The sequence below is a fragment of the Mus musculus genome, chromosome 16, assembly GCF_000001635.26.
Source record: "Mus musculus strain C57BL/6J chromosome 16, GRCm38.p6 C57BL/6J".
NCBI lineage: Eukaryota > Metazoa > Chordata > Mammalia > Rodentia > Muridae > Mus > Mus musculus.
The window spans coordinates 28,395,242-28,407,838 of NC_000082.6; the positions used below are offsets into that span (position 1 = coordinate 28,395,242).

Sequence of the window (12,597 nt, forward strand, 5' to 3'; positions counted from 1 at the left end):
AAAGTGTCTCCAAGGCCCCTGTGGTGGAATGGGCTGCACCCTCTCAACCCTGGGAGGGGGAAGAGAGAAGATAAGGAAGACGAAGAGTGTGAGCATCGTGTCCTTGAGAAGAGCTAGAAGGTGGACCATCTCTGACAGATGCTGCTATTGTTTATCCCGTGATGTAAAAGGTCCTGCAGAGGCTATGGAAAACTGGAGCTCAGTCTTGGACAATCCATCCATGCAATGAAAACTCAATCAAGAACCTAAGTTGACTGTCTCAGAGTCCCAGTTTCTCTGCAATATTATGACTCCTGATTTGATGGTGTTATGTCTATATGTTGCTACTTATTACTATCTGTTCTTTTTAGTTTTTTTACTTTATTTTTACTATTGAGAATTTCACATAACCACACTATTTATACTCAACCCCAAACAGTATGATATAACAAACACCAATATCTCTCCCCTACCACTCCTGTATCTCCATTGTTCAAAATGTATTCTGCTCAACCTCTTTTCCCCTTTCATTTGAAAACCCCAACCAAGGGGACCCTCTGCTCTGTCAGAAAGTTACTCTCCATACAACCTTAACTGATTACCTCAGTGGGGCCTTCCTGCTTGATTTCTACTTGGTATTTCTCTGATATTTTGCTACCTATATATCTGTCTATTTGTCTGTCTATCTATATAATTACCACTTGATATTTATTATTTTATTTTGGCTTGATATATACCAAATAAGCTCGCTCATTCAAAACCCAATATATGGCTACAGTAGATCATTTTTAACTAAGCAAAGTCAAATTGGGAGACATTATTATGCCTGATAATCAAGGAAAGCAGAGTTTCTTCTTGAACAAACAGTTGAAATATATTGAACTTCTAAATTAACCTTTATTCTAATATCCAAGTGAATTTATAGTAATCTTTAGATTTTATACTCTTCAATTGTCTTCAATTTATTGAAATGTATGCACCGTAGGTCATCTAACTTAAAAACAATGGTATGAATTTGTGAGTTTAAATCATTTCTATAAGCATTTGATAGAACACATAATCAGTTTTCCTCCATGTGTGCAGTACATATGAATAAGGCATTTTGATGATACATGTTTTTATTGTATGCATGAATTATATTATATATGTGTGTGTGTGTGTGTGTGTGTGTGTGTGTGTGTATGTGTGTAGATAGATAGATAGATAGATAGATAGATAGATAGATAGATGCCTCTCTTGTGGTCATGTATGCTGAGTGTTCATGTTCACCATGGCCATGTCCCATCCAGAAGACAGTATTTTAAAGTACTCCTCTACCTCTCTCAGTCTTGTCACAACCTATTCCAAAATGCCCCCAAGGGTAGGTGATATAAATGGTCCCATTTTCCATTTAAAAAATGTCCTTTGGGTGGTGTTGAAAACAGATGCTGCTGCTATTGTCCTCTCTGGTCACCTCTTGTGATGTCTAAAGGTAGCTCATAATTAAAGTGAGTGTCACAGCTATACACTTCCCTGACTGTGTTGTCAGTGTGACCCCCCAATCAGACATTGAAATGCAGATGTAATAGCTAACAGTCAGATTCGGGGGATATGGGCTCTTCATTCTTCTTGCCTGAATTGAAAACTTGAACCACTTAGAAAATGCATTCATAGAAGTACAAATTAACAGTGCAGACCACAATAAAGTAATCAACTCCTTTGCCAAGAACAGAGAGAAAGTGGAATGAGATTCTTCATAATAACGTCTTTCTTTATTGTAATTCATATTTTGTAGCATACAATATTAAGTAAACAAAGGAAATTCGAAAGGGGTGGACAGGAACATCTCAGCGCTTTTAGGATTTTGAATTTTTGCCTCAAATGTTATTGTTAATTTAAGAGTTACAGCTCTATAAAATATCTGATTTCCTAAATTACCTATTGAAGTGAGAGAAATTTTCAATCTGACTGAATCACAAACCATTGGGTGGATGTTTAACAGGCATACACTATGCGCCTCTGATTCTCTTCTTTCTCTTTTGAGGAAGAGTTTCTTGTGGTTCAGGGTGCTCTTGAATTCAGCCAAAATCAACATTCAACTCCTGACCTTTCTGCTTTTTCTCTCTAAGGCTCAATTATACCCATGCACCTACCACACTGGGTTCAGTCACTATATGTCTAACATTATATACCCGGTAATAAATGTAGACAAAATTATAAAAAATAAACAAAAACAATATGGCACCCCGCACTACTGTAGAAAACTAGGAATTTAGCCTGAGGCACCTGTATGATTGCGGGGAAGTTGGAAATTACTAGAGTTACTAGTCTTACCTCTGATACATTTTTTAAGTTTCCAAAAATACAAATATAATTTCTCGTGTTTTGATGAACTATTTGTGCTTTTGAACTTGTCCACTCTGCTGCTTAATGGTTATTTCTGGGAGATGTTAAAATAATCTTTAATATTTGTAACCTTTATGTCAAAGCTGTTTTTAAAGTCCATATCTTATCTACCTGTCTTTATTAACTTCTTACTAATGTGTGTGTGTGTGTGTGTGTGTGTGTGTGTGTGTGTGTGTGTGTGTACATTATATATGGTGTGATTTGTCATGGCTATATTGAAATTTTGTCCTTAACTAAATAAAATAGTCTACTGTGTTCAGTGTTTGCCTGTAGAAGTAATGTTTTCCACCAAAAACTGGGGCTTTGAGAATTATAACTTATTTATCACTTGGGTCCAAGAGTTAAATGCCATCATGTCTTGGAAGACCTTTATTATTTCGGTGAACATTTATCACTCCAACAAGAGACAGTCCAGTGCAAAAACCTTCTCATCTAATGACTACTGGACATCTTTCAAGGCTCCTACCTTCTCATTGAGTGCATAGCCTCTCTGATATAGTGATTTTATTTTCTCTCTTTTTTTTTTTCTGTAGAGTATACGAGAATAAAGCTGCAAGGAGGGAAAAGGGAAAAGTCTAGCTCACTGATCATCAAGTAGTCCAAACAGCCGCATGGCTGTGTTGGGCCAGGCATTCTATTTGCACTGCATTGCAAGTAGCTGGCGTTCCTTACTGTAGTCGCTGTTTTCGTCCTTGGTCCCATCAATGGTACCATCTGGATGCATCTGCAGGAAATATCCCTGCTGGCTGAATAACCTTGTCACAATCCCTTTCAGCTGGGGTTCTGCAAGACAAGATGAAATAATTATTTGCTTTTTTTATTTTGTTTATAAAAGTGCACACTTGCAAGTTGTTAAATACATTCTGTAACTAAATGCATAAATGCCCGTGTCATAAATATTGAAATTAGCATTTGGAAAGGGGTCAGTTTAGTGTAATAGCTGTGCTCTTCTCCTTCCTAGAGGCAGAGCCATAATACTTTGAAACAACACACCACATGTAAGAAAATATTAAAGCTAATTATAGTTAGAAATACAGACACGTTAAAAAGTGAATTATTCTGCTGGGCGTGGTGGCACACACCTTTACTTCCAGCACTCGGAGGCAGAGGCAGGCAGATTTCTGAGTTCAAGACCAGCCTGGTCTCCAAAGGGAGATCCAGGACAGCCAGGGCTATACAGAGAAACCCTGTCTCAAAAAACCAAAAAAAAAAAAAAAAAACAAAAAAAAAAGTGAATTATTGACCCCTATTCTACATATAGTATCTTCCTGCAAGATGCGCCCCCCGCCCCCCCCCCCCGCTGAGTTTATGGTTATATATCAGCATAACTGAAAAGCCAAAAATACCATCATAACTCTCAGATTCCTGGTGTCATAATTGTGGCCTCAGAGACTTTCATTTCTGCTGGATCCCAAGGCACCTATCAGAAAACTCTTAGTTGCTTAAAAACTCTGATCAAGTTCAGCTAGAAAGATCTACAAGTAAAAGCAACACTGTGAAGGGACGAGATGTTCAGTTACTAACGCTTCACCACAGAGGGGCCAGCCAAACTCACTTCCTCAGAGAGAGGCCCAGCCAAACTCACTTCGCCAACTCAAAGCAAAGCAAAACAAAACAAACAAATGAAAAATGCATCATCACCATTTCCTTAAAAAATAAAATAAAATAAATGTTCCTCACTTTTAAGTGTTTTATACAATTAAACCATCAAAATACTTTGTATAGCACATATATAATTCTGTACATCAGCTAATATAAATATTTACAGCTTCCTTAAAGCTGTAGATTATGGTGGTCCCTATAGCAACAAGCTGCTTGCTATGGGCTTGCCATCATTTCATCTCTGGTGCTGGACAAACGTTAAGATATTTACAGCTGTAATTATTTCATAAAACATAAGTGTAGTGGGTTGTTCTGATGCCACTTATATTGTAGTGCTAAATATTTGTCCCTAAGACCTGATTGGCCCCCAGAGACAGACAAGAGTCTACACATAGACCCAAATGAGGCTATGTGACCTTGCCCCCAAGTTATTTCTCATTGGTGAATAAAGATGCCTACAGCCCATAGGTGCACAGAATTGAGATGCGCAGGTCTTGGTGTTTCTGGTCTTGGGATATGAGGAGAGCATGAGGGAGAGAGAAGAAAGCAGAGAAGCCACCATGGGGTAAGAATCTTAAAATAATAGCCATGTGGGTTGGCTAATTGGAGTTAAGAGTAGGCCTGATGACATGTGGCAAATCATATAGTGGGATTATTGGCTGGAAAGTAGACAAAATATCGTAGAGGATAGATATCAGCCCAGCTTTAGTGCTGTTTATGGCTCATTAAAAATTAAAGATCATTTGTATCTTTTATCTGGGAACTGAATAATCAAAGGTGGAATAGAAGCCCCAGATTGATATCTAGCATAACTACAACACATATGAGGAAAAGGTGATTGCTCTCTCTGCTGGTATAAACTGTGGCAAATGATAGAAACCATAGAATTGTTTTGAAGTCAAGGATGGTGTCTATGGAAGGATAATCACTGAATTTACGCCTATCAACCCCAGCCTTTGTGCTTATTCAATCAATGATAGCTAACAATTTCTTTTCTCTCTCTCTCTCTCTCTTTCTGTGAATACACCAGGCAAACTGAACACTTCAATGATGTTTCATTCTAACAGGAATCCAGTAAATATTTGATGGTCATAACTGAAAACACAGGGTAATGTGTGTGGCCTCAAGGTGTCCTAAGAAATAAAAGAGATACAATGAAAATCAGAAATGAGCAGCAAGGGGTAAATACAGAGCTGAATTTGAAACAGTGAATTCTGGGTAGTAGCGACCTATCCTCTTGAATTAAATTAAATGCTTTAATTTGTAGATCTAAATTTCCTTATCAATACAATATGAAAGTCAAACAAAGTGAGCCTTGAGTCACTTCCATGATTTGCTTCTTGTCACATTAGTGTGACACAATTTGTCCTCAATGCTTATCCTCCATGGATCCACTTAATCCTACATTCATACCAAGGCTGTGTCCAAGAAATACACAGCTGCATAATGCATATCTTATGTTGTTGTGTCTATCTGTGATGAGGCTGCATGGCTGGAAAGGGACTTCTGGCATGACTCACTCATCTTTAGGTCTGAATGGGGACATAAGACCCATCTGAGAGCCCCAGGTTTCCATGAGGCTTGAGCAAACAATATACCATCTGGGTCTCAAGTTTCTCACCTGGATTAAAAAAAATTACTCAGACTCTAACCCCAGAGAATATCAAATGGATGACTGTGTGACAGTATGTACTAGCAAACGCCATAAGCCTATAAATCCTAATTAACGCATAAAGTTTCAACTATGAAAACCAAGGAAGCCACAAGGGGGAAGACCGCACTCTGAGAGCAGACTCCAGGCCTCCTGGGTCTGTTCTGTTGAAATACTGGCCGAACTTGGGAAGGTACGATGTAAACGGCAGACAGAGAATAGACAGAAAGACAGAAAATGACAGAGGGAAAGGGACAGCGGTCTCTCAGTCCATGACTTTCTGATAAGCTTAAGGTCACTTTGTGAAGTCTGGGTTTCTTTGATAATGAGATGCACGGCAACTTACTCATTAAAACCTGCAAGTTATTGTTTGTTTTCTTCACGCTCCTCTTTCTCCATCTGCAATTAAACGCTGCTTTTGCCATAGTGACGTTATCCCCCTGTTGGGACTCTGGGAGTTCAGGTTGGTAACTCTTGTTCAGAATAATGAGCACCAGACCTTTACACCACCTCCCTGTGCCAAGAGCAGTGAGGACTTAGACATGGATCTGAGGCTTAATTATATGATGATCTAGAAACACAAACGTCCTGCACCACAGAATTTTCACAGGAGACCAGCACAGCATAGGGCATTGCAAGCTGTGCAGACCATGTGTAATTCCGTGCCCCATTCTGTTCTCTCAATCCCTACCACCCCTTCTAGGTTCCAGAAAAAAAAGAGCCCCTCCAGAAAGGGGCCAGCATGAGTGAGGGACATGTGGGAGGAGGGGGTATCTTACTATCTTTGACAAAAATACTAAATACTTATGTACACATTTCATCATATAAAGCATTCAGTGCATATTTACAAACATGTTCTTTGTCAGCCTCTGCTTGGGAACCTAAGAGATGGGGGTTATGCTATCTCTCAGGGAGCACCTAACCTAATGCATGAAACATACATTGGAGTAATGTCGGTGGGGGATATTAGATGAATGAATCAAAGAGGCATGATGACCCCCAAAGCAAGGACTAATTCTATGTTCGATATATATACCACTGCCACTTGAGGAATGAGTAGGCTGCCCTCCCCATAGCATGTATGTATTCATATGTGTAGGAATGCATGTATATGTGTGTGTGTGCATGTGTTCCCATGTATGTGTGTGAGAGAGGGTAGAATGATAGATGATAGATAGATAGATAGATAGATAGATAGATAGATAGATAGATAGATAGATAGATAGATGAGGATGAGAGAGAGAGAGAGAGAGAGAGAGAGAGAGAGAGAGAGAGAGAGAGAGAGAGTAGTGAGAAGGCTACTTTGAGGCCAAAGGACAATTTCAAGTATTGTTACTCAGGTACCACTGCCTTCATCTTTTCTTGAAACAGAGACTCTTACAGGCTTGAACCTGCTAAGTAGTCTATGCCAATGAGCTCCAGAAATCCTCCTGCATTCACCTCTCCAGTGCTAAGGTTATGAGCTCATGCTACCAAGCTTAATGCTCTCTACTTGAACTCTGGAGCTAAGCCATCTCCACAGCCTATGAGTAGGATTTTCATCTGAAAAAAACAAAAAAACAAAAATCAAAAACCAAAAACAGAAACAAAACTCAAAACCAAATACAAACAGAGACATTTCAAACTCAAAACACAGCAAGCCACCTCTGCCAATGATACAGTAGAGATAAAACACGAAGTGTAAGTTCTCAAATGTTGGCATGCAAGTGAGTGTGCCCAACACATGTTTATGGATCGAGAGTAAATTTAATGAAATAGTGGTATTCCACAAGTCATCAAAATAAATTTTATTGAGCTCTTTGCAGTTTAAACAACTTCTAGATTGAGAAGTATGTTATTCTATTATTTTTCCTGTTTTTTTAATAAACTGGTAGCTGAATTCTCTAATGGCAGCAGAGGAATTAGTCTGTTGCCTTTTATACTCTACAGTGGAAGTGGCAATACAGCTAGCATTTCGCTCAAATCCATTTCCTCCTTTTCCTGGGCACCCAGCTCGACCATATGTCCTAGCCTGCCTTGCAATTAGGCTTGGCAGATGAGAGAGTGTCATATGGAACGTAAGTGGAAGTGATATGTGCCATTTCCAGGCCAAGGCTTTCAAAAGCAAACATCCTCTGCCACCCTCTCTCTGGATTAAGATGGCTAAGCCCTAGGGGGATGCTGGAGCAACGGAATGGAAGAAAGCTGTGCCCTGAATAACCAATAGAGAAAATAAAACAGCTATTAGACATACCCACCTTGGACAATGGGGTAAATAACAAACAAATTTCCATTGGCTCCATGTGGTGGCTTTCTTCTAATGAGAACAGTATAAGAAGGGAGGGGATGATTTTACTGAGACACACCAAAGTTCTGCCTCAGCCAGGTGACCAAGGATAACACCCATCAGAATGAATTGTGGCGGGAGCTTTTATCCCTGGTATGAGCAGCCTAGATGGCACTTTACCTCTGGGACCTTGTATCAAAAATGTATAACCTCTAACTGTGAGAGAAACACAAAGCAAATTGCAATCAATGGGCACCAAACTCTTGACTCAAATCCCTCAAAAGCCTCAAGGTCAAGCATGAAAAGGAAACAGAAGATGTCATAAACAAGACGAGAGAAGGAAGAGCTTGGTAGGATGTGGCAAGAGCAAGTGTTATGTGACTCTGCCAAGAAGAAAGACAGACAGACAGACAGACAGACAGAGTAAGGAGAAATGGAAGAATGGAAGATGGAGGAACATCTGAATAAAGTTTGGATTTCAGTGCATTTTAATGCATCAAACTTAACAAGTCTTAATTGTGACAAATGTCTCAGGATAATGAAGAATGTTAATAAGGAAAATAGATGTAAATCACATGGGAACTATATTACCGTAACTTTTCCATCAAAAACTATTACACAAGTAGTCAAGTTAGGGATGCATATCTGTAATCCTAGCAATTGAGAGGTAGAAGCAAAAGGACCAGGAGTTCAAGGCCAGCCTTATAACAAATTCAACGTCATCCTGAGCTAAGTCAGACTCTGCCAAAAAAAAAGTGAAAAATCCTATTATCAAATACACAAAAGGGTTATCACAGTTGAAATTATAGAAAATGAGAAAGAGATGTCTTTCTCTGAATTCTCTAAAAGGCTGGGTGAGGACAGAGGTAAAGGGCAGATAGGATCCCATGCATGACAGGTTAGTTTTGAGAGAAAGTTTGAATTGAGGGATATTCCGAAAACATGATAGGAGAGAAAGCTTTCTAGACATCCCTGATGCCTGGACAAGCAATGTCAATCAGCAGTTACCTAGGAGCACAGCGGAAACAGGAGCACAGACAGATCCTGGGGACATGGTCATACAGCTTGGAATGAATAGCACAATGCAGGAAATAGAATGTGTCTTAGGGATGGTAAGCAAGTGGCATCTAAGTTTATCTTCATCACTTCCTGTTTTGTTCTTATTTCTCTGAGCACTGTCTGTACTGGTGTGGCCCAGTCTAGATAGCCAGGTTGCTCTCAAACTCAAGCAATAAGCCTGTCTCAGTTTCCATAGTGATAGGCTTACAGGTGTGAGTCCCCACAGGCAGATCTTACATCATTTTCCAGATAAAAGCTAATTAAGCAATAAACAATCTGAGGCTCAGAGGTCAGAAAATGGATTTTTACTAAGGTCACCCAACTGCCACACAGAGGCGTGACCATAAAAAAAATGCATTTTCTATATAAATAACATCTTCTTCTTTCCAAAGAGCAGACAAGAAATATTCCTTGAGCATGCAGTGGGCATGAAAGAGAGAAAGATGTGAGGGAGGAGAGTCTGGAAGACCCAGCAAGGTGGAACTATCTTGCTGTGAATTAGTTACTGGAGTCCCAGTTGGTAGCTGAAAAGTAAGAGCAGAGAATATTTGGCCCACAGTGTAGAAAGTTGTATAAGTGTTGTTTTGTTCTGTTTGGTTTGGTTTTACAGCTCTAATACATCTTATTCCATCTACTGTATTTTATTTATTTCACTGTTCATCTGTGGCCATGTGTAGAGAATAGGTACTTGAATGTAAGCATTTGAGAATGGTGTAGAAAGGGGAGGATAAAGAAATGAAGAAGAAAAAATAACCCTGTGTACTCTGTGCATATATGCCTCCATATTAAGATTAGATTGTATTTAGATAGAAGCAACTTATCAATATTTGTCCCCCAAATTAGCAAATATGTGCCCATGTAAACTATACTCTTAAAATTAAAACACTTGTGATTATGATGTACTGGAAGACAGATTAGAGCTAGAGGTTTAGCAGTTGTTGTTTCGTCAAGTAACCAAGTGTTGGGCCTGTTTCCCTCATAACAGGCACTCCTCTGCACTGTCCTGGTGAGTTCAGGAAGTCTGTATTTACTGCTGATAACAACTGACTAGGCCATTTATTTTCACCTCACTTTATAGGCGAGATTACTAACCCCCACTAAAGATAGGTTTCTTCCACCCAGGTTCCAGAGCTCTAAAGGATGAACTGGGGAACACTTTTGCACCTAGGGTCCTATCACTCTCTAGCACTGTTGGGTCAGTCATTTTATAAAGGGCCACAGGAGAACAAGACCATGTCTGGAAGAAAGCAAGCAGAGTAAGGAAGGTCAAAGGACTAGTGTGTGAAAACTGGCTTAGTGTGCAGTCTATATGCATCCTTAAGAAGCAGGGAATTGGGGACCCCTAGACTGCTATTATATGCTGAAAAGCACACGCAAACGATAGGCAGCCAATTGGGTGAGCACCTCCATGGGGTCAGGACCAGTGCCAATGGGTGGAAGCTACAGCAAAGCGGGTCACAAAGATGCTCTGTAAATGATCATCAAAGAGAACAGGTTGCGTGGGAAAAGAATGCTTTCTGCCAATGGGCAGGAAAACTCCAGGTCAGAGCACAGGGAAAGACATGGGCATTCTCAAAGTATGCGCAACCTGGATGATGGTGCTTCCAGATCCTGATGTCACCAGGAAGTTTGGGGTGAACCAATGACTGCTAAATACAACTTCCCTTTTCTGTTCTCTTAGCCTGTGCACTCAAGAGTGAACCGAAGGGGAAAAAAAAACTGGTTGCCAATACAAATGCTTTGGTAACGTTAAAACAGACATACACATGCACACTCAGTCTATGATTTACAAGTGGGTCTTCTGTGTTATGGTTTAGTACCACCCATTTAAAACAACTGAGATTGTAGAGGCTGTTGAATGAGGTTTGTCAAGTGCTTCTAGAGTCTTCTATCACTGCAGATTTCAAAAGTAGACTATGGGGGCTGGAGATGATTCATTAGAAGCAATATTGTGACCAATCACACCTACAGGGCACAGATGAGGATATACTAACAAATCATAGATAAATCAGAAATGGAAGATAATATAACATGTGAAAACGAATAGAACTCATCTGGACCTTGGGCAAAGCACAAAGTCACAGCCTTAATGAGCTATGGTTATTCGTTTAAAAATGCATGCTCTTTAGTCAAAAGAGAAACAGCCTGGAGGCCCCTCATTCACCACACAGTACACTGCAGACCAAAGGGGCATCTTCAGGGACTGAGGCAGGGGACAGAGGATGTGTCATTTGAGACTGGCAGGATCTGCTCCAAAGCTTATAGAGAGCCACATCCTGTCAGGAGTCCTAGAGCCTGCACCAGAGGAACAAGACAAGGAACGCCATCAGCAGGTACCCACCAAAGGAATGTGGATGTCCTGACTAAGCATGAGTTACTAAAGGGATATTCAAAATCTGTGTATGAATATATTCTCTCCTTGAGCTAGTACTAATGGCTCAATGCAAACACACACACACACACACACACACACACACACACACACACACACACACACCAGCCTTGACTTCCACGAAGTTGATTCCTGGTGCAAAAAATCCCCACTATGGCTAATTTCACACGGTTGTTTGGCATCATAAAACATGAAATCAGAGCTAAGAAGACATCATCTCAGAGACAGACAAACTGATAAATCCTTAATCAGGACTTGCTAATGTACTGTAATTGAAAATAAAAGCAATGGAGGAAAAACTTCACATAGCAGAGACGAGTGTGTTGTGGTGAACAGTTAAGAAACTGACTCCTACAGCCCTGTGTGAAGAGCCAGAGAAAGCTACTCTGAAACGTCCCAGGAACTCAAAAGGTAAGTGCAAAGTGTTTCTAAACTTGAGGAGCTTGGTCGGATTAGAAGCTCACTGAAGTGTCAGTCTTCCATCTTGGTAAGAATGCACAAACCACAGGCCTGTCACTGTTTCAATAATACAGTTTATCGGCACACAGCTAGGTTTGCTCATCATTTTCCATTACTGATTCTATACCACAACCAGATATACGCACTTGCAACAGTAATGGTAAAGTCTGTGAAGCCAAGCGTATTTACTATTGTCAACCCTTCCCAACTTCCCAACCCTTGTTTCTAGAATTCTTTTTGCTTTAAATCCACAGCCTCTGCCTTCCTCTTAACCCATGACTCCTCATCAGGTAGATCGCCTGTGGGATCTTACCAGATATCCTGAAGTAAAATTCATCTTCTGCCTCAACATTCACCCATACACAGATTAACAGAAGAGTCATGGTTACAGTTGCTTGCTATCTCTCTCTCTCTCTCTCTCTCTCTCTCTCTCTCTCTCTCTCTCTCTCTCTCTCTCTCTCTCTCTCTCTCTCTCTCTCTCTCTCTCTCTCTCTCTGTCTTTCCCTCTGTCCTCCCCCTCTCTCTCTTAATCTCTCTTTCCCTCTCTCTGTCTTTCTCTGCTCCCCTTTCTCAATCTCTCTCCCTCTGTCTTTCCCTCTGTCTCTCTCCTTCTGTTTCTCTGTCTCTTTCTGTGTCTGTCTTTCTGGCTCTGTGTGTCTTTCTCTTTGTCTCTGTGTCTCTCCCCCTCTGTCTCTCTCTGTTGTCTCTCTTTCCTCTCTCTCTTCCTCTTTCTTCCTCTCTCTCTCTCTCTCTCTCTCTCTCTCTCTCTCTCTCTCTCTCTCTCTTCCTCTCTCTCTCCCTCTC

The 12,597-nt window shown here is 40.4% G+C and overlaps 1 protein-coding gene across 5 annotated transcripts in view; it reads right to left on the reverse strand.

The window, feature by feature from the left end:
- Fgf12 (fibroblast growth factor 12) overlaps positions 1–12,597 on the reverse strand; it is a 595,461-nt gene that overhangs the window by 237,459 nt on the left and 345,405 nt on the right. For 4 of the 5 annotated variants that reach the window (NM_010199.4, NM_001276419.2, NM_001357064.1 and 1 more), the window contains one exon: positions 3,037–3,147. In NM_010199.4, coding sequence (NP_034329.1) covers positions 3,037–3,147 — 111 coding nt within the window. Of the gene's footprint in view, positions 1–1,703; positions 3,148–12,597 lie in introns of those variants that run through there. The other variant, NM_001276420.1, reaches the window with a different exon arrangement.